The sequence below is a fragment of the Camelina sativa genome, chromosome 11 (assembly GCF_030686135.1).
Source record: "Camelina sativa cultivar CO46 ecotype springtype chromosome 11, ASM3068613v1".
NCBI classification, from domain to species: Eukaryota; Viridiplantae; Streptophyta; class Magnoliopsida; order Brassicales; family Brassicaceae; genus Camelina; species Camelina sativa.
Window position 1 is genome coordinate 40,862,165 of NC_141890.1, and position 21,569 is coordinate 40,883,733.

A 21,569-nucleotide genomic window follows, 5' to 3' on the forward strand; every position below is an offset into this window, starting at 1 on the left:
TTATTTTTTCTTTTTTGTGCAAAGAATATAATAGTTTTCTTTGTTTCCTACTTAGAGCAACTACAGTATATCATTTTTCTTAGTTAAAAAGACAAACGAAATATTGGTGATAAGACATATTTTACATTCGAGATGAGAGAGGGAGAGATAAAGGTCCATACATAATAATAGACAAACGAAATATTCATTTATTTAAAATTTAATAAGACATATTTTACATTCGAGATGAGAGAGGGAGAGATACACGATGACGTTGACCAGACCCAAATTAAACATTGAACCCTAACTTAACATGCAAGCAAATTGAGAGACAGACACACACACACACACATCGACTCTTGATAGTAAAAGAGCTAATTAATTCTTAGAAATGAGAAATGCTTCTTTGTTGTTAATCTTCTCAATGTCTCCTTTGATCTTCTCGTCTAGGTCAATGGTATCTTCCATGTCTGCACTGTCCTGTGGCACCAAAGTTCTCATCTGTGAGTTGCAAACCATCGAACTTAGCCTCACAACGTCGACAACATGCTCAGATATGTCCTGAAGCTTGATCACTGACGGCTCCAGAACTTTCGTCCCAGGTTTCTTGTAAATCACGAAAAGTATCATCTGAAGCACTCCAAAGATGAAACCCAAAACATTTGGCAGCTGGAAGATATATATATGATCAAGATTAGAGAAAAAACATTAGGTTTTAGCGACAGCCGATCATAATAATTAAGAGCTAGATACAAATATTAAGACTAGTAGACACTTACGGCAATGTTCTTGTCTTTAAGGAGAAGCCCGTAGAAAAACCACATGATAGCTGATAAGGTTAGGAAGAAGGAGAGACCGAACGGCATGAACTCGGCACTCTTCGTTTTGATCACTTTCCTCTGTGTGTCAATTAATATTTGTTAAATATAATTTTTATAGTCGATAACAAAAAAGAAAAAAAAAATTTGAAATGGTAACTAAGAAAAAGAGGCTTACAATGATGCCAAGGGGAGCAACAAAAACAGATAGAGAAAAGACCATACAAATGTATCCAAGAACTTGAACACGTTTATTGCCATGAGTCAGAAAGTACGTCAACAAGAAGATTAGGCCGAACGCGAAAACGTCCACAAAGAGAACGCACTTCACCGTTAGAATCTGCCATAATGGAAGAAGACGTTCCGTTAAAGATATAGTAATTCTTGTGTGTAAACTCAAGATAATAAGTTATATTCATATAGAATAAGGACCTTTTCCTTCTTAGGAGCGTAGAAGAAGTATAAGGAGATGTAGACGATCTGTACGACAAAGGCAAAGGAGTTGATCGTGATCAACATCATAGCATCTTTCTTGATCATCGCGTAGTACAGCCATAGCATCGCACTGAACAGGGAAATCACGTAAGGAACCGACTGATACCCTTCAGATGATTTCCTCTTGTATATACGAATGAACGTCGGTCTAAATATATTAACAACACGTATAAATGCTTGAGTTAATACGTTATTTTTATACGAGGAATGTGCAAAAGAGTTATAGACTACTTACATTGGGGCAAGGCAGACGAAAAAGGAGATGATATTTCCTACAATATAGTTATTGTTATGTGTTAGAATTTCACGATGGCTCATGTAAATGAATGCATTTTAATGTATATGTACACGTGAGAAGATATACACTAAGTCACTAATCAAAGCATTAAGAATAAGAAGTTAAGAACCAAGATAAAATACCTAGAATGCCAAAGACAGTAGCCAAGACGGCTTGTGAAATTGCCATTTTTTTATCTCTCTCTCCAACGTAGTGAAATCTTCTTTAGAATATAAAGAACAGAAAAAACTTAATTATAATTAGAAACTCTCCCTCTCTCTTCCTCTATTAAAGAGAACGCAACTGAACGAAAGAGTAAACTCTACAGAATCATACTGAGAATCTGTTCAAATGTATGATGCAATTCCTGATTGTGAAGTGTGGTGATTTATATAGGGAGGAGAGGAGAAAAGTGTATCAACTTGCAAAATGTGTCTGCGAGTGAGATAGATAGAAAGAGTTTGAACTCAATGGGGTTGTATAGTGGGAAAAAAAAGAAACATAGAGCATTATCTATACTTTACAGTTGTATACTTCATACCCCATTGCCTCGGAAGGTTCCCGTTTTTTTCACCTAAGCCTAACCTTACCCATCTTTTGATTTTATGATTCACGTACTTAATCCCTACAACTAAATATGTTACTTAGTTTCTTCGTTTTATGTAAATGGCTAAACCTTTTCTATGACGACCTTTTAGATCTAACTTTTACTCGAGTACCCGTTTCCTCAAGAAGAATATATTGGTCAATAAAGCATAATATAATTCATAGATTACTAGATTCTGTTAGCATTAATCGTATATGAAATTTTAACCAAAAAAACGCAATTGTGTATGAATTGCATCTGATCAATAAAGCAGTAAGTCTCTAGTAAAATTTTCCATGAAATATTGCTCAAACATGTGAGGAATATAATCCTCTCAATTTCAAAAATTGTCACATAGTTTCACTCTGTATATCTCTATATATAATATCTTCGATGAGTAGGGTAATTTCACCATCTTTTTATTCATCTAATTAAAAAAAAAAAAAAAACAATGAAACGAATGATGTTGTGCGCACATTGATGTCGGCATGCGAAATTAACCTAAATCTTATCTCATAAATTCTGTGGGAAATACTCAAACCCTTAAACCTAAAATGGGTGGGTATCTATCCAACTCAGCAACTTATGAGCACTAAAACCTTAAAAATCTTGCAAGTACCATTCTGGTACATTCTAGTGGACCAAAGTTTTGGCCTTTCTGACGTGTCACCAACCAAGTAGGTGTTGAGATGTTTACTGTTTACAACTCTCTTTGCTTAGGGTTTTACTAGTGCAATGAGAGCAAGTTGGTCTTTTCCCTAAACCGAATTGTCATGCTCATAGTTTGTTTTCCAAATTGAAAGAGCTGGTTTAGGGAAATACTCTTTTGAGATCTTTCCGCCAACATATTTACAAAAAGAAAAATAAAAAATAAAAAAAATAAAAAAAATCTATTTCCCCCAACATTTATATTGAACTATGTAATTTTCTTCGAAGCAAATGATGAAAGCTGCAATAATCAATACAGTTCTACTAGGTGTGGATCCATAGTTTGTAAGTAGAGTTATTTGCTTTATCATTTTTTGTGATGTTAATCATTTTCTTTTTCTCGTTGTTGTCTTGTCTATATAGTAAACATGGTATATATGGAGTAACGTATGTTATGTCAACCATTTTAATTATATGAAGTGCGTAAACCTTCAAACCAGTTTAGGGTAAAGCCTACAATCGAAAGTAAATGATCCTTAGACTAAACCAAACGGGCCAACGAATCTGTCCTACAATTGAGCTAGCGGAGAATTAAAGAAACATAATAACAAGTTTTTTTTGGTTCTTTGTTTTCTTTTTTTTTTTTTTTTTTTTTTTTTTTGGTATAAAAACCATTTTTGGTATAACAATTTCTCTCTTTTATAATATGGTCTCGAAGAGACAAAATACCTGAAATTGATATCATTTTTCAATAAACAGTCGAATATCGTCTTTTCTATTTATTATATACCACTATTATTTAAATTGCCAATAATCACGTTTTGTATACACATAATAAAACATTTCTTTGCTCGACAAGTTTCAACCCATAATTTAATTTCTAATATGCAGAGTAACGCGATGTAATGAAGTCAAAACTTTGGTGGAAAAAACTGCATAACTCGGTCGATTTGATGCTCAGTTGAACATATCTCGATTACAAAGATATGTCTAGGGTGTCTATTGACGTGAATGAACTTGTTTGTCATGCCAGCTTAATCATGTTTCTCTAGCGAGAGTTAGGTTTGGAAGTGATTGAGTCTGAGTAGCTTCTATCAAGAGATTGAATTAGCTAAGCTGTGATGTTCGTTGTCTAGGGATAGCTTGATTGTGTTCTGTTAGGCGTTCTAGGAAGATTAAGAGACTCCACCGAAATCAATAACCCCATCCTTAAAGCTTCTACTTATCTGATTGTTTCTACATCTTTAAGCTTGTTCTTTGTTTTAGTTGCAATAGGTTGTTCATTTGTCTCTGCTCGGTTAGCTTTTTTTTGCTCTCTTTTGTTATTGCATTTTAGCTCTTCTTCTGCAAACTCGTTTTGTTCTTGCATCTCGTTCACTCTAGGTTGTTAGACAAAAACTCATTTTGAATTTGGCTTAACTTGTGACTGCTTGATTTCATCTCGATTGTTAGGAAAGTTTCTCATTTGGATTGACACCTTCTGTACTACAACTGCATTAGGTTAATTGAGACCTGCTAAGAGACACAACATTTTTAGTATCATATATAATGAGTAAGTTCAAGTTATAATATAAAAAAACACATTTATATACAATATCATCCAATTTATTTATCATTATAATAAATTTAATGTTTATTTATCTAAGTATTTTTTTTGTATTTTTTTTTTGAAAATCATTTATGTGGACTCACGTACCAATGTGTAACAAAAGTTACAGTAACCACAATTAGTTTAAGTCTATTTTTTTTTTTTTACTTTGAAAACTACAACAAATTATAAAAATATGAAAAACAAAAAAAAATACCATTAACTACTACTAAAAAACTTTATTAATTATAATATTTGATATCAAACAACCTAAAAACAAATAATATTTCAAAAATATAAAATAAATACAAAATAAAAAAATCTAAAAACAATCCGCGGCGTAGCGCAAATACCAACCTAGTATCGTTTAATAATATTTGTTTATCACTTGTCGTCTGAGGTTCTGAGCATCACCGGTAAAAATCATCATTTCTGTATAATTAAATAAAATGTTCAATACTTCAATATATCATCCAAAAGTGGTTAAAATATGATGAACAATCATTATTATTTTTCTATAGCTATTTTCTCAAATGCTCACCAAGAATTTGTTATTGGCTCCGAAAATACTCTTTATAATATCTAAGCCGCTTGAAGTCCGGTATAATTTTGCTTATGTAAGAAACAAAATGCAACACATAGTGGGCCAAAATCTCTTATGTGGTTCCGAAGCATTCTCTCTCTCTCTCTTTCCGATGCCACTTTGGTTTTCTGACATCACATGGTCAAATAGGTAATAATTATAGGTTGCAACGATCTAGTTTAGCTGCAGGGTATTGTTCAATAGGCTAACGTTGTTGGCTTTCCATTCAACTGGGCTTTGTGAAAACAAAAGGGCTTAAGTTGAGGCTGTATATATTTCACTGTAACAATCATGTGGTGGTTACTTAAGACAAGCAATTTGATGCTATTGCTGTTGTCGGTTTTGTCCGATGTCACCTGTTGTCTTCAACCAGTCAACATCCATCGTTTCCTATTGAACTTCATCTTTAGGTCTCTCGAGTCTATGGCCATGAATGGAGACATATGGTTTGTCATCGTTTTAGTGAACCGCTTCTCAATCAATACACCACTCAACTACAATTATTATCTACATACGGTACTTGATTGTAAAAAGTGGGGAAAAAGAAGAGAAATATAACTAATAATGAAAAAGAGGAGAAAAAAAAACTACATACGGCCGAAATAATGCACATTACATAAATATTTATTTCTTTGAAGAAGGATGGTTCTCTAGAACGTTTTTTCAATCATCACATGACTAATAGTTAGGTTCAAACAATACCATTTATGAATAAAGAAAAAAAGAGGTTGTATACTTTTCATCAGGTGATTAATTCAGGTGGACACATTGCAAACTAACGAACTGACATAGTTTTTTTTTTGGTAAAAAGAAGTGACATTGTTGTTAAAGATATATTAATATAAGGTTTCGATTAGCTAGAAACAAAGACTCATATGTGGAATCCATTTCCTAGGATGCATGCATTACGATGTACATGTATGATGTATACACACCGAAGTAACATGATTTAGCTTTTCTTTTTCTTTTGCGATGAAGATTTCATGAATTCATTTTTCAGTGTCTTTTTATGATAACCAATATATTTTAGAGGTTCAACCGACCGACGTCCGTAGTCTCTTCAGATCATCGACCAAAAAAATTTATATATAAGTTAGTTCACTCCCCATTGCCAGCATTCGCATTCGTGATCATAAAAACATTATAACATTCGCATAGCTAGTTGATTCATCGATTGAACTACTGACGTCCAGGAAGGTTTAGATTGTTGGTTTATTTTTTATTGTTTAGTTTGATCAGCCACTCTAATACATATGGTATGAAAATTCACATTCCATCATTATTCTTTTCTGTATTGTACTTAAATTCGGATTTGGTATGAAAAAGACTATTTTTGTTCTAACCGGTTGAGAATCTAGTTATAACTGGTGCATAGCAAAGTGCATAGGTGCAAAATATAATGATATAGATTCGTTTTTATTTCGTGTCAATGAAAATAATAAAATATGTATAGGTTGGAAAAATTATAAGCAAACAATGGACGTGGAATCTCGACAGGACGACCGTTGTGAAAGTATAAATGGGTACGAAAGACTTTTGTGTGTGTGGTAGACAATTTGCTCCTCCCATTTTGGGTTCCCATGTGAAACCTCATATGATCTGACGTAAGTACGTGTCTTTTCTTAATTTTGGACTGTAAGGATATAACTGTTTTCTTTCGTCTTATATATGCTAATTCAAATCTATCCCTATTAACGAAGTCGCCTTGATCCATTGATAAAAGGGAGAAAAGTCCCGCCATCTTCGAAATTTAACATGGTTTCCCCACCTTCAAGAGATTAGTCTTTGGGTCTAGGAAGTAGCAAGTCAAAATTACTTGATTTTTACAAATTGTTTCTTTGACTGAAGAAAACCCTTAAAATGTTTGACAGAAATTGTATATGTTTTTTTTTATATTTATCGTAAACATTTTTTAATTCAACTTTCTAGGGCGGCTATAGAAATCTGGTTTAACTTATCAAACCTCTTATTCAATTAATGATTTGACGCTAAAACCAAACAAAAACTGTTAGTTTTATAATGTTTTATTTTTTTTTGTAAATTTGTGTAGCAAAGTCAAGAGGACAAAATCTTAAGTGGAACCAGAACGATTCTGAAATTTTGATTCTGATTTTAGGTCCTTACAAATATTTTTGTTTGTACATTACAGAGTTACGTAACTCTGTAGTTATGCCTCTTTCATATTCATGTTCGATTTTCTACACTCGAGAAAATGAATAGTTTACCCGAACAATTTCTACTCTCTATTCTCTAATATGACTCATTATCATTTTATTCTCTAGTATGACTCATTATCATTTTATTTTTTTTGCATGTTATAATCATTACTTTAATTATATTGTGATGAGCTAGTGGATCCTATCTAAGTGTGAAGTCTCTATGTGGGTTTAGGTTATAGAATGGTTTTTCTTATGTGTTCTAGAAAAACTTTTACACTTTACAACTTAACCATCCGTTTCCGTAAACGCTCTTAACAAAAAAATTATATATCATTAATTAGATGATAATTAGTTAAGCCTTCTACAGTTCTACACAATTAAGACTTAAACCTCAATGTTTCACTTTCACACCGCTCATAAAAAAGAAAGTACTTCAATTTTCAAGGACGCTAGGAGGTGGGCCTGTCCCGTTCAAGAGGCCTTCCTTAACGTGCACACAATTCGTCAAGGATTTGGAAGATTAATATTATTCAATTTTACAGTTGAAGTTGTAGTAAAAACTATAAAGTCTATAAAAAAAAAATCGCATGAGTTGGAAGATTAATTACTGATTTTATTTTATTTTTCTTGTGACCAATCTAGAGATCATTCAAATCTATTATAAATTTAGTTTAACAACTAATTTATTTATTGATCATAGCACAATTTCCAGATACCTGGAAAGAAAATGATGAGAAAAAAAAAAAAAAAAGTGGTACATGAGAGAACTAAAGAAAAGAGACGAAGACCACAAAATCCGAAAAAAAGGGAGAAGAAAAGTTAGCTAGAGTGCACAACTCAAACAATGCATTATTAATGAGTCTCTATATAAAAGAGTCACTAATTAAACTTGGTTTTGGTTCTGGACATCCTTGCTAGTCTGGTCTTCCGCATCGTTCATGTTCTGGCTCTTGACCTCGGTCACTTGAATCTGAGTCTCAAGAACATTGTGAACAGCAGGCGGTTGATGAACCGTCGAATCCGAAATCGGACCGGGTGTAATGGTTGTTAGCTTCGCTATATCGATGGAGTGTTCGGACGCAACCGCTTTGGATTTGTCTGTCTTCTGAGCCACCGGAGTTTTGTAGTACTTGAAAATTATGTAGAGAATCATTTGAACAGCTCCTAAGAACGCGCCCAATACATTTGGAAGCTTCAATAATAAACAAAATATGTGTAAAGGACATTAATATTCCATCTATTGTCGACAAAAGAAGTTGGCAAAGAAAAATAACAAAGAGAAATTACCGACATCGCAACAGAACAAATGAGATTTTTTGTTTCTAGTATATATCTTATTGTACACTCAATTCCTTAGCACATTTAGTGGGGTTCCAATTATTTTATAATAATGCTACTAATGAAGCGAAATGTGTGTACGGTTTTAAATCATATATTCGTTGCCACGACATTCATATTCGACTAAAAGTATTTAAAAATATAGTTTGAAATGAGGAAAAAAGACAAAGGTAACTACTGTTTTTATTTACTTTATTAAAGAGCCACCCACAATAATAATCTAATCATATTATGTTGTGTTGTCCTTGACTATATGCTATAGAAAAGATAGAAACAGAATATAAATAATAATCGAGAATTATATGAATAAAACTCACCGCAACGTAGAAGTCTTTAATAGCAAGACCGTAGAATAGCCACGTGACAGCGCTTAACGTAAGAAACAACGATAAAGAGAAAGGCATAAACTCCACACTTCTTGTACGTACCACCACTCTCTGCACCAAAATTAGTAGTTTTTAACTATTTTACTTTTCCCAAAGTGAAACTATATAATATACTCCATATAACCAGGAAAGGAAAGACAAAACAACTTTTTTGTATTATTTAGGGCCACTATATATAGGTCAAATTACGCAAAACATGGCTCGTTCGAACTTATAAACGTACCATGATACTCAAAGGAGCTGCGAACACACTGACGGAAAATCCAACGCAAATCCCTCCGAGCACTTTCTCACGTGTGGAACCTTTGGTTAAGAGCTCGCAGACAAGAACAATGACAGCAAACCCCAAAAAGTTCAAGAGACCAAGAACTTTCAGAGTGGATATCTGCAACATAAGCATCTAGTTATTAGCAAGCCGGACACAAAAGCATTTACGTATGTGTATATATGTGCATGTTTATGATCAACGTGAAAGCTACAATAAAACTTATATAAAGGTATAGAAAAAGATGTTTCAACACATACTCTGGTTTTTTTGTTAGCATAGGTTACAAAGAGGACGATGTAGATGGTTTCGATGACGCATCCGACAGCGTTTATGGTGATGAGAAGGAAACCTGATCCGTCCTTTTGCATAGCGTAGTAAATCCAAAGCATCGCGCTGAAAATCGCGGAAAGATAGGGAAGAGACTGAAATCCTTCGGTAGATTTCTTCTTGACAATCCGTATAAAAGTGGGCCTAAATAATTCAAAAACAAAAAAAGTTGAATTATTTCGAAACATCAACAAATATTGAGAGATTTTGTAAGAACATGTTGATGCTTACACTGGGGCCAAGAACACGATGAATGATATGATGTTACCTGCAAATTTATTGTGTAATAAACATTGTGAGTTTTAAAACGTAATTCAAAGTGTTGGTAGAGTTTGCTAGTATATATGATGAACCTTTCTGTGAATGCTTATATATACACACGTACCCATGATTCCGAACACAAACGCCCATACATTGTGAGTTAGAGCCATTTCTTGCTGTTTTCTCCCTTTGTTTGGTCGGACTATCGAAAAGTTATGAATGTGAAAATAAGTATTAAAAGACCAAGATCAGAAAGAGAGAGACAGGGATCTTGGAGCCTCTTCTAACCCTTGAAAGCCAAGCTCTCTAGTTTGTGAGTTTTAGCTATGAATTTACAATGCCAATGTTACAAGATATATATAGAGGGTTCACATGTGAAAGGGTGCAACGTTAGTACGTTTAAGACGACATCGTTTACAGAGCGGTGAGAGAAGGACATGTCACATTATTGGTCTCAGATATTTCTAATTGATGTTTTCTTTTAAATAGAAATTAAATGTATGACATTTTCATGTGGTATGCACTCTTGGCGTCTATTTTATTAGTATCAAACTTTTTCTCTGATACCAAACTTAGATCTATATTTTATTATCGTACTCATACGAATGGAACTTCAACAATTTTTTTTCCTTTAAAACCAAAAAGAAAAACTTAAAAGAACGGTCGATAGAGGTTTACTTATAAAGCCATTTAACGAGTGGTCACTTATTGTTTAGCGGTGACCAATAAGCCCCGGATCGGGTGTTAGCTTTCTAGTGAACCATTCAAGTAATATAAATCATTAATACGCATTTTCATTCAATTTAAATCTCCTTTTAACGTATATGATTCTCTAATTAATACTTAATCGGGAGAATCGAGCCAAACGATTCCCTAAATACCTTTTAGTTTTACTTACATTAGCCAATCAACATATATAGCTCATGGTTGATATATATTAAGTCATTTCACAGAAATTTGGGTTAAAAAGACTAGTTTATGACTTAAAACGACTTTAACGACTTGTATGTTTGGATTTGTTTATACGACTTGCAACAAATTATATATACTTTTGCATGTGTATTGAAAGAATCATTGGTTAGCCGTATTAAATTGCTTATAGAGGATATATAATATGTTGTAACAGCAAAGAAGTTTATAATAGCAAAACATCTATATGTAAAAAAAAAAAAGTCACATCGAAGTTGCCATCGGACAGTACAACCTTTATAAATCCTAACCGTGATCGCTCCTTCTGTGTTCATCGTACCAGTCAACATGAACACTTTCCATTGAGTCTGCGCCACGTGTGCCATATTTTATGTTGCTTATGAGCATCATCATACTCCATGTTTTGGCAGCCAAAATTAGGTCCGTAACTAATTTATTAATACTCTTATTATAGTCTCATTTGTGTTCATCTCTTCATCTTATTTAAAAAAAAACTTGTGTGACCAAAGTATATCCCTAATTTTTTATTCTTCTAAATAATCAATCTATTAATTATTAATTGCATTAGTGAGTTAGTAATGTTTTAAAATATTTCATCCAAACAAAAACGATCTCATAGTTAACTAGTCATTTTAGAGTATAAACCACTATAAATTTTAAATTTTAAGAAGAAATGACTACAAAGAAAAATATTAATAGTATACTTTTCACTTTTATGTATAATTTTTTCTACCATATAAAAAAAAATTAAGAAATAAAATAAGAATAGAGCTGTATTGCGTTTTATCTTAACGTGACTGTCGTGTGGTTATAGGTAGGATTCAACATCATACTTCTTGATGTTCCACTTGGCTACTTTTCGTGTTACCTAAATTTATCTACATTTAATTTACACAAATGATATCATATCGAAGCAAATTGTCTCACTAACCTTTTCTTTTCTGTAAAATAAATCTCTATTATTAATATTTGCTTCCACCAGCTTCCACAAAACTTTATCGACTAGTTTGTGACAAATGAAAACATAAAGTTATAAAACATCACATGGGAATGTTATATATCTGACTAAAGTTGATTGGTCACAAATTAATTGTTGCAATTTAGAGAAAAACAAAATAATTACAGAAGTTTCCGATTTGTATCTTAATATATACTTGTTATTTTAAAAATTATTGTTGATATATACTTGTTATTTTAAAAATTAAGAAATTAGAAAGAGAGACTTGAATATTTTTGGCATATTTCATTTTTGGATAAATCTATGATTTCCATTTTGGTTCCGTATTTCAAGTCATTTACAAATATGTGCATATCGACTTTGTCAATAACCCTAAAGGTTGTTGTCCTATCGTTCTTTTTCTTATGAATTTGAAATCATGCAATGTAGTAAAGAGGTTATCACATCAGTTGATCGAGAGAAACACGTTTACAAAATTTAAAACATTTCATCCCGATCATCATAGCCCCTACAGTGAAGTAAAATAATTAAAGTCTCTTGCATCTTCTTCTTCTTCTTATTATTCTTCTTCTTTTTGACATCAGTCTCACTTGCATCTTCTTAAAAATTTGAAAGATGATGAAATTTCGTGACATTTTTAAGTTAGGACCGCTTCTTTTCATGTCCTTTCGAAATGCAAAAGAAGACAATTTCTTATTACCAGTTTGACTTACTACTGATCAACTATATGTGTATATTCACATTTGGCATAAGTTTTGGTTAACAACTAATGAGAAGATAGTTCCTTAATTATATTTATAGTCTTCTTGATTTTTTTATCAGTATATACCCCAGGGAATTGAATTAAAAACTTCCATACCCAATTTTTGAAATTCATCAAGATATTCAATCACCTAGGAACTGTGAGACAAAAAAACAATTAAATTTTTCATGGAATGTAAAAAAAAAATAGTATATAAATTTGTGGAAAAGATAACTAAAATTGATCACAGTAGTTCCATTCCATTGTTGTTGTCTCGTGATCGCCGTATCTATATATGAAAAAAAAAAAAAAAAGCGTCAATCAATGTCAGAGCTTCTTGGGTGTGTGTGATGTGTTGTGTGTGAATGTGCAATAGAATCAGTGTAAAATTGATAGTGATGACTCATCGTTTGCTTTTACTGTCGTTTACCATTCCAAGACAGTCTCTTGGTAAGTGCAGATTAAAACAACACATGACTCTATCTACTCATATAGACATTGCCCGCCCGGTGGCCGGTTCTATTGTGTGCCGTTCGTGCCCATGCCACTTGTCACCATGGACCGACGCTCATCTTTTTAAGCACATTTTTTTATCTTTCTGTAATTTACCTTTTACTCTTTCTTTGCTCCTTGGCCAGTTTTGTCCTTCATTATATTGGAATTGATAATTTAGTGAGTTAGGTAGATTTGATCCCAAGAAACAAGAATGATTTAAAGATGGTGAATGTCAAAGATAGCTAGATGTAATTCTTGTTACAAAGGAAAATTGTAAAATGTTCAAATTAATTATAAAAACGATTTGTACGGAGTTTGCAGGTTGCCAAAAAAATATACATTACGTAGAAAACGAGACTATTAAAATAAATTGTAGAATACAACATAACTTGAACATAATAAAAAACAGTTAACCGTCAATTTTGGATAATATATCCAATGATTTTGTTGTAAGATTCGGAGAAAAATGATGGTATCATGTGAATATTTTTTATTTGATTATTTCTATCTCTAAAATACGTCTTTTAACATCTTTTAAACAAATTTCATAATTAAATATAGATGATCTAGAGAAGAAGACTTTTTTTTTTGGACCAAAGAGAAGAAGACTTTATGATTGGATATAGTATGTTTTATTTACTAAAAGTCTTATTGTTGCTATACAGAAATTAATTACTAAATAATACTATTAAATAAATTTACTTATTTTCGACTTCGGACGGTAAAGTTATTAATTATGAGGTGGTGGAACATATGCATTGTAACAGCTAATTTCAGAAGAAGAAAAAATCAGTGTTAATTAAAAAATTAACGGTCCACTTCTAACCCCAATAGTTTGGAACGCCGGTTGACTGGTCATGTAATCATGATTTATGTTTTTTTTTTATGCTCTCTCACACCACATACTACAAAACTACAAATTGTTTTAGGAGATCATTCACCATAAAAGGAGTGCAAGTTAATTTTGAGAACGTTTTTCTCAAAAAGCTGGTAAATTATACGTAGCGTTACCATATACGTATGTGGCTTTTTAGCTCTAACAACATGAAATCAAATTAAGTGTTGATATATGAGTTAAAAAGATTTTAGCAACAAAACAATTTTTTTTGAATTTACGGATTGATTGCAATGAATCATGTGCCAGCACTGAGATATTTTTGGAGTCTTCAGAACTAAGTGAAGCATTTAAATAAGTAAAGTGAGTCGGAGCAAGACGAAATAAATAGATAAAGCAAAAGGCGGCCTTCTTTGGGAGAGGAAAAAAAAAAAACCTAGCTTCTCTCTCTTACAACCCTAGCTTCTCCAGCCGGCGTCGTCTGTACCTCGTTTGCCTCTCCACCTGTTTGGGGCTTTATCGACGGTGTGAGAGGGCTCTGCTTTTCTTCTTTGTTTTATTCTCCAGTTGTAGTAGTAATATAGTGACTCGATTTTGATATATCATGGTTTTTACGGTTTTTAACCATGATATAAGTGTGTTTTTTGAGTCTTTTGATTTGTTTTCTAGGATGTTTTAGAGTCTTAACAGGTTTTCTAGGATTTTGGTACGGAAGAAGCGAAATGGAGCGAATTGGATCATTTTGGAGCATTTAACCGGAAGAAATCAATTTGGAGTCTGATCATGTGACCAGCGTCGACCGACACCAAAGGAGCATTGGTCGACACCAAGACAATCCGACTCAAGTCTTCACAATTGGAAGTTTTACAAATTTTCCCCGAAGTCTTCCATAATTGCAACACAAGTCCCTAACGTGTTTTAGGACATATATTTAGTATTTTTAGGTTTTAGAAATCCTTAAGTTATTTTCTAGCAAGTTTTACTTTCTGCAACCCTGTGAGATTTTGAGAGCTTTTGGGAGAGAGAGATATGAACAACTTTGAGAGAAAAATTCATAAACTCCCTCTTTACTCTTTTAATTTCAATTGCTTATTATTCAGAATTATGTTTTGTTCTTCATTGAATATGTCTGAGTAGTTTGCTTGTTAGGTTCAGGGTTTTTCACAGGGATTTTATGATTTATTAGATCTGTTTATTTAGGATTCATTATCTTTCTAGATCTTCATCATAGGTTGATCTTCATCATAGGTTGCTCTTCATATTAATCCTTGATTGGCCATCTAGAATTAATAACCTAGGAAAATAAGTTGATATGAGAATATAATTGATTTTCCTGATAAAATCTTTTGATGAGCAAAATTACTTTCTGCAAAGAGATTTGATTTAGTAATTTTGTGAACCTATCTAAACATGTTTTTAAAGCTGATTTTTAACCTAGAATTTTACAAAGAGATTTGGATTTTCTGGTTTTAAATTTAGATAATATTTGCAGTGAGAACTGATTTATTTTACAAAAGTGTTTAGAGTTCTAGATCTGATTTTTAATTGCTTGAATCCTAATTAATTTGTTGATTTGATATTCCATAATTTACTGAGAAAATCCCTAGACCTAGCTTTTTGATCCTTGAATTTACAACAGTTTTATTTAGTATTTTGCATTGTTATTTCAATTTAAATTAATTTGTTTAGCTTAATCATAAATCTCTATAATTTATTGTGTAGTCTTGAGTCCTTGTGGAATTCGACCCCTAAGTACTGCAGTGATCTCTTAATTTGATAGAGTAGCTCTAGGGTTTAATTTGAGCATATAAGATTTCTTCCTCTCCGGCGGTGCTAATGAGTGGCTCAACTGTTGCGGCGGCTGATGCTATGGAGCGAGATCTCGGCACGTTCCTCTCCGGCGACTGATGGTGGTGGTTTGAAGCTGCTCTGGGCGGCCTTCTTTGTAGCTTCAGGGTTCAGATCTGAGACTTGGCTCACGCCCTCCTGCTACACCCAACCTCTCTGTCGAAGATCCTAGCTTGACCGGAGATTAGCGGTTGATTCAGGTTTAGACTCTACCGGTTCTTGGGGAGGATTTTGTGTGCGTCGCTGGCTGAGATTTGAGGACATCTTTTTAGCCGGCGTTCTTGAGAACTTCCTCAATTTTCTGGTTTCAGTCCGGCTAAGAAGCGAGACAATAAGGCAGATGCGACGTGGCCAATCCGAAAAGGCACCGTGAGGTGAAGTTGTGCTAATTTGTGCTTCAATTTCTTATCTTTAGTTGATTAGCATTATGGAGTTGCGAGTTAAGTTTGGAGAAGTCTTTGCTCTTGCTGGTTTGCTTTGCGTCTCTGAGTCTGTTTAGTCGGATGTATTGTCTGTTTTTGGCTTAGGACTGGAACAACCAAAGCCGGAGATACCAAAATTTTCTGATTTTGCGCCACTGGGTGTTGATGCTATTGGAACAAGTTCTACTCGCCGATCATGAGGTTCTAATAGCTTGGAGTTGAATTGTTCTTCAGTATAGGATTTGGTTTTCTTTGTGTTAGTAGTTGTTCTTGAGTCATAGGGTTTATTTAGGTGGTTTGAGAGATGATTTCACATCGAGTCGTGGTGTGTTATCTATCTTGTTGTGATTCTCGATTTGGTAGTGTTGGATCCGCTAGTGTTTCAGGATTGTACTAGATCAAATCATTGCATTATATCCAATTTTTTGGAGGGGAATGTTAAGTACTTTTGCTTTGGATGTATTAACTTGGCTAATGAATAGTTTATGTTGAGCAAAAAAAAAAAATTAGATAAAGCCAAAAGCACTAAGTAAATATATGAAGATGGTACGATACAAGGAACGTCAGGAACACCTGTTCTTACTTTCCCGTCGAATAATGATATAATTAACCCCTTTATCAAAAACAAAATGATACATATATGGTGTACACATAACTTTTTACTTGTTTGCTTTTACATCATGCATTCTAGTAGAGTACATGTTTCTGATGTTTCTATTTTAAAGCATTCAAATTAATCTTTTAATGATTTACACTGTATATACATTAATATATATATATGGATGATTTTTGGAATTGATATGTCCTCTAGTCTAATTAGTTGTGTATATATTGATTATAGCTTTCCGTATGTACACCATTGATTAAATCATAGAGTCAAATGAAGGGCCCCAAACTCAAATAAGATACTTCAGTTTTAAAAAGGTGAAATATTGCAGTTTTTATTTGTTTTCACAAACTAGCAAAATAAGAATCATAAAATTAGTTTTTTGAAAGACAATAAAATAACATCTAACCTATCAAAAGAGTAACAGAAATCGTTTGGTCGAAATTGAAAGTGTGTGAAAATGACTAGAGAATTATAAATAAAACAAAAGTAAGATCTCCAAAAACCATTTCCATGCATTTTTGTTAGTATTATTTTTAGTGTTTTTTTTTTTTGGGTTAAACCATTTGCATCTTCCTTAAGTATTCCAGGACCATCTTATGGTTGGCTCTGAATAAAACATTTCGAATAATTATTAGCTTAAACGGGCTACTAATCAATTCCCAAGTAATTTGAAAGCTAGTTAATTATTGATTCTTTTTATAGTCTTATGGTACTTGTAATTAAAGTCACAAAGGAATGTTTTCGCCTCCAATCAAGGGGATGCCTTATTCGACGGTCAAAATTCCTTCCCATGCATGATGCATCCAACCAAGCAAAATGCCTTCCAACAGAATCTGCGAGAAACAAAAAAAAAAAAAAAAAAAAAAAAAGATTTTTCATTAGTCATGACTCCATGACTCATGACTATGTACAAAAGTTCAAAGCATTGGTGAAAAGAAAAGAAAACACGAAAAGACACAAATGAAGAAAAGAAAAGAAAAGAAACTAAAGAAGAATTTTTGTTTTAAGTGTATCATCATAACATATTCCCCTTAATTCATTGTCCGTTGAAAGTGCTTTACCCTTCTGTTGAATCTTTCATACTTTTTACTCTTTACCCTTCTGTTGAATCTTTCATACTTTTTACTCTCAAAATCTTTGCCTTTTCAATTTATCAGATCGTTATTGATGGTTGAGCATAAGCTCTTGACTCACTTCACTTCAAAGGCTCTCACACACACGTACATTTCAAGAATATTCCAAACGTTCAAATCAAATATTAATTTGTCATGTACTAGGAGGATAGGAAAGTCTGAAACTCTACGCGTTTTATATTTTCAACAATCAGTGAGATCTTTTTGGTCCACTGATTATATTTCTCTGGTTCACAACAACTTGAAAGTATCGTGAGATCAAAATTCACTTAATGTTAGCTGTCACAGACTTCAGTTTATAAAATGTTTTAACAAATTATATACTGTAATGAACAGAAACATCTAAATGATAAATAATAAACATGCCAAAACACTTCACATGAAACATCCGATTCCGATTAACTATATTACGATCGTAATTTCTTTTACTTATGCCATATATACTTCGTCCGTTTAGATCAAATCTTGTTTTATTAAAAAAATCAATGTAAAATTTTGAGATTTTTTAAAAAATTGGATCCCTACTACTTTAATACATATATTGATCAATGGATTTCTTTTTAGTGTAAAACAAAAATAATTAGATTTTATACAAGTGTGAGAGAACTTCTAATGTTTAATCACATCATATCAAGTGTTTCCTAACTTAACAATTTACAATAACTATAATGTCTATGTTAAACTTTTAAAAATCTACATGTTAAAATATTTTAAAATTAATTAAATATTCATTGCGTTAAAAAAGTGATATTATAATCATTAAATATTATATGAAAAATACAAATAAAAATTACGGTGGATCCTAAATACTCACCTAGCTAGCTTTTTTTTTATATAATAAAGGATACTCACCTAGTAAGATTATAACAATAATAATAATTAGTGTGACTGTTCATATATATATTTTTTTTTTTTGTGATTTGGTCTGCATGTCTCTTTGTTTTCTTCCCTTCGCCCACATGGAATCTTGTACCAGCAAACTGTCTCCAAATCCTTCATGTTTTAAAATACATTTTACATGGGATTGTTCATGTTCATAAGTTGATTGAGTGGCCTGTATAACTCAATATTATCATCTTCAGATTCTACACAATGATATCCACATATCCACATATTGTTTCCGGTTGATGAAAGAGTGCCACATCTTTCGTTATTAAGGAGATAACCGCTGGTATTTTGATACGCCTAAATGGTCCGGCGGTGTTGGCATGTTGCAGACTTGAAAATCCATTTTTTTCTTTTTTGAGTCATTAAAATACTAAAAAGTTTGAAATCAACCTTGTATAATCTTTTACATTTGACACACTATATAGGGGCAGTTTCCAATCTTTCAGTTGAAATCAACCTTGTATGATCTTTGTTTTTCATTTTTGGATATTGCGTAAACAATATTTTCAATTGGAAATTCCTTACTTTCATTTAAAATTCTTTAAAGAGAACAATACATATAGAGAACAATATATGAGCATGCCAAAGACCGAAACATATATACTGGGAAAACACGAGCAAACTAGACCAAAAAAAGATACAGTTTTTTTACCTATTGATATTTAACAAAGGGTTTGTTAAGTTTGGATCAATGAAGTTTATAATAAAATCAGCCCCAAAAATAGTTTAAACGATGTTGTGTTGTAAAAAACTACGATAGTTGTGTTTTTAGATTTAAATTTTAGAATTTAGTTTATCAAGAGAAAAAGTGACGTTTTTGTTGAATAAAAAAAAAAAGACACATGACGCAAACATTTTTTGTTTCTCCAACATAAAATTGCAACAAAATTTATATTTCAAATTTGGGAAAAAAATTTCTACGGGGTTAGCTTGTAAAAGAATGAATCTCAAATTTGATCTACATAAAAAAAAAAAATTGGAAAAATGTATCTGGTAAAACGTTAAATTGGTTCTTGACAAATTTTCATGTCGGGTTTAGTTCGGATCCTCGGATCTGAGCATTGTACCCATCCCTAGTTTTGTCGGATGAATGGTTTTTGGCATTTTCTTGCGAGGGGGGAAAGATTCGTGTAAACTTTTACCATTAAATATGTATAAGAGCTTACATTTACACATGCAAGGTTCTATGGTGTAGTGGTTAGCACTCTGGACTTTGAATCCAGCGACCTGGGTTCGACTCCCGGTAGGACCTTTATTTTTGCATCACATTTTATTTTCTCGTAGGTTCAGCTCATTTGCTATATAATAGATATATGGGCCATCTTCCATACCATAACTTAATTACCTTTGGCAAGTGGCCTTTAAACGTTACACCATATAGACAAATTGAAATGTGTTGAAATCTGATTACTGGATTTAAAGATAAAGAAGCAGTCGATTTAATCAAACAAAACACTCGCTCTTACTTTGTTTAGTTTCTTAATTCGATCATAGCTTAGCGGCTGAAATTATTAACCTTAAAAATAAATTCTGTTTCTGTTGTCAAATTAGAGATGTAATTTCTTACGGAATCCAAAAGCCTTACAGCCTTTCATGACTTCATTGACCAACCTAATATTATGTCCCATGACATGATGATGGTTACTCTAATGTTGCGGAATGCTGAAACCACATACTAGTACTACAGCTCTCTCCTTTTTAAAATCACATTATCCCACAATTGTTTCTGAATATATATATATATAACCAAACCATAATAAAGATTTCTTAAAAACACATATCCGAAAATACTCTTTGCAAAATCACTAGAGTGAAAGGAGTTCAACACTTGCCAAGAGCAACAAAAGGATAATGAAAATTCGGAAACAAGTCATGATAGACAACTTCATCGAAACTCACTGCGACTGAAAGCGTTTCATGATGATCATACTCATATCCATGTAGCGTTGCGCGCAATGAGTGAGGCAAGAAGTCTCGCTTGAGCTGAACTTACTCCCCGGTGAGCTAGTGATGCACTTGTCCCAGCACACACTTGTTAGCTTTGCCACCATTTCGTTCACCATGGCTCTTTCTTTCTCTTGCTGCCACAACAAAGATACACAAACAATTCTATTACATTCCACCAAAACATAATAAACTCAAGACCAAAAAAAAAAAGAACATTAATATAAATTCTTGCATAAAAAAGAAACCCAGACAAAACCAATTCTTGCAAACACATATTTGAAAATCAAAACATTCAAAAGCAACTTAATTCTAATCAAACCAACTAAACCACACAATTAGAAAGATCAGATCTTTAGACCAACCAAAGCTATTCTCTTCCTTAAAGAGGAGTCAAAGGAGATGGTTTCTAATGATTCCAGACAGGACTTAAAGACATCTTCTACTTACAATTCCGTTTTCCTAAAACAGAGCATTGAGTTCAACTACGAGACCGGAGCTAAAGTTTCCATGTGAATCGACTTTAAAGATAAAGAAAAAAAAACTTTAAATTGGGAGAAACAATTAACTATTCATTCATGAAAAACCAAATCGGAGACTTACGTTGAGGAATTGAAGCAATTCAGGGTTGTTGGCGAGGCTAGGATCCATGTCGGTTGAGTTTGAGAGAGCGTCTCTGCTTGAAGAAGAAGAAAAAAGATGATGAAAGAATCAAAAGTTTTCTCAGCGATTGAAAACCCTAAAACAAAAACCCCCAAAGGATACAAATTAAAAAAGTTCAAGAGACGCCGCTTACTTGCTTATTGGGTCACAAGCCCATTACAAGCCCAAATATAACATATTGATCATATTCAGCTCAAATATAGTAGTAGTACTGAACATTTTTAAGTTGGATTCATATACATTAAACCGTTTTATACAGCGTCGGATCGCTCTAAATCGTTGGACTTCGAAAATTAAGAATATGTTTTAGTTAATAAAATGTATGTATGAGTTTTTTTTTTTTTTTTTAATACAATTAAACACGAAGAAGAGACTAGAACTATATCAA

At 32.7% G+C, this 21,569-nt stretch overlaps 3 protein-coding genes and 1 non-coding gene across 4 annotated transcripts; 1 reads left to right on the top strand and 3 right to left on the bottom strand.

Moving 5' to 3' along the window:
- Nucleotides 1–168: 168 nt before the first annotated feature.
- On the bottom strand, nt 169–2,198 carry LOC104725577 (bidirectional sugar transporter SWEET10-like). The gene is made up of 6 exons (XM_010444253.3): nt 1,713–2,198; nt 1,528–1,564; nt 1,230–1,440; nt 976–1,137; nt 759–878; nt 169–648 (listed from the first exon to the last, which is right to left on the bottom strand). The coding sequence occupies exons 1-6, from the start codon at nt 1,756–1,758 to the stop codon at nt 358–360; spliced, it is 867 nt and encodes a 288-aa protein (XP_010442555.1). The 5' UTR covers nt 1,759–2,198; the 3' UTR covers nt 169–357.
- A 5,600-nt stretch (nt 2,199–7,798) lies between these two features.
- On the bottom strand, nt 7,799–10,167 carry LOC147935230 (bidirectional sugar transporter SWEET13-like). The gene is made up of 6 exons (XM_087473296.1): nt 9,838–10,167; nt 9,684–9,720; nt 9,383–9,596; nt 9,081–9,242; nt 8,789–8,908; nt 7,799–8,325 (listed from the first exon to the last, which is right to left on the bottom strand). The coding sequence occupies exons 1-6, from the start codon at nt 9,881–9,883 to the stop codon at nt 8,017–8,019; spliced, it is 888 nt and encodes a 295-aa protein (XP_087329422.1). The 5' UTR covers nt 9,884–10,167; the 3' UTR covers nt 7,799–8,016.
- Nucleotides 10,168–19,754: 9,587 nt separating this feature from the next.
- Nucleotides 19,755–19,826, top strand: TRNAQ-UUG (transfer RNA glutamine (anticodon UUG)). Its single transcript has one exon. It is a non-coding gene; the product is annotated as a tRNA-Gln (tRNA).
- Nucleotides 19,827–20,294: 468 nt separating this feature from the next.
- On the bottom strand, nt 20,295–21,269 carry LOC104725581 (mitochondrial import inner membrane translocase subunit TIM8). The gene is made up of 2 exons (XM_010444258.3): nt 21,122–21,269; nt 20,295–20,655 (listed from the first exon to the last, which is right to left on the bottom strand). The coding sequence occupies exons 1-2, from the start codon at nt 21,167–21,169 to the stop codon at nt 20,470–20,472; spliced, it is 234 nt and encodes a 77-aa protein (XP_010442560.1). The 5' UTR covers nt 21,170–21,269; the 3' UTR covers nt 20,295–20,469.
- Between the last annotated feature and the right edge of the window lie 300 nt (nt 21,270–21,569).

Excerpts from the sequence above, each read along its gene's own strand:
- LOC104725581 (XM_010444258.3), bottom strand. The coding sequence starts at position 21,169 with ATGGATCCTAGCCTCGCCAACAACCCTGAATTGCTTCAATTCCTCAAC. Across the intron at positions 20,656-21,121 it reads AATTGCTTCAATTCCTCAAC|CAAGAGAAAGAAAGAGCCAT; the intron begins GTAAGTCTCCGA and ends TTGTTGTGGCAG.
- LOC147935230 (XM_087473296.1), bottom strand. The coding sequence starts at position 9,883 with ATGGCTCTAACTCACAATGTATGGGCGTTTGTGTTCGGAATCATGG. Across the intron at positions 9,597-9,683 it reads ATCGTGTTCTTGGCCCCAGT|GCCCACTTTTATACGGATTG; the intron begins GTAAGCATCAAC and ends TGAATTATTTAG. Across the intron at positions 9,243-9,382 it reads ATGCTAACAAAAAAACCAGA|ATATCCACTCTGAAAGTTCT; the intron begins GTATGTGTTGAA and ends CTTATGTTGCAG.
- LOC104725577 (XM_010444253.3), bottom strand. The coding sequence starts at position 1,758 with ATGGCAATTTCACAAGCCGTCTTGGCTACTGTCTTTGGCATTCTAG. Across the intron at positions 1,138-1,229 it reads ACGCTCCTAAGAAGGAAAAG|ATTCTAACGGTGAAGTGCGT; the intron begins GTCCTTATTCTA and ends CCATTATGGCAG. Across the intron at positions 879-975 it reads TTGCTCCCCTTGGCATCATT|AGGAAAGTGATCAAAACGAA; the intron begins GTAAGCCTCTTT and ends ATTGACACACAG.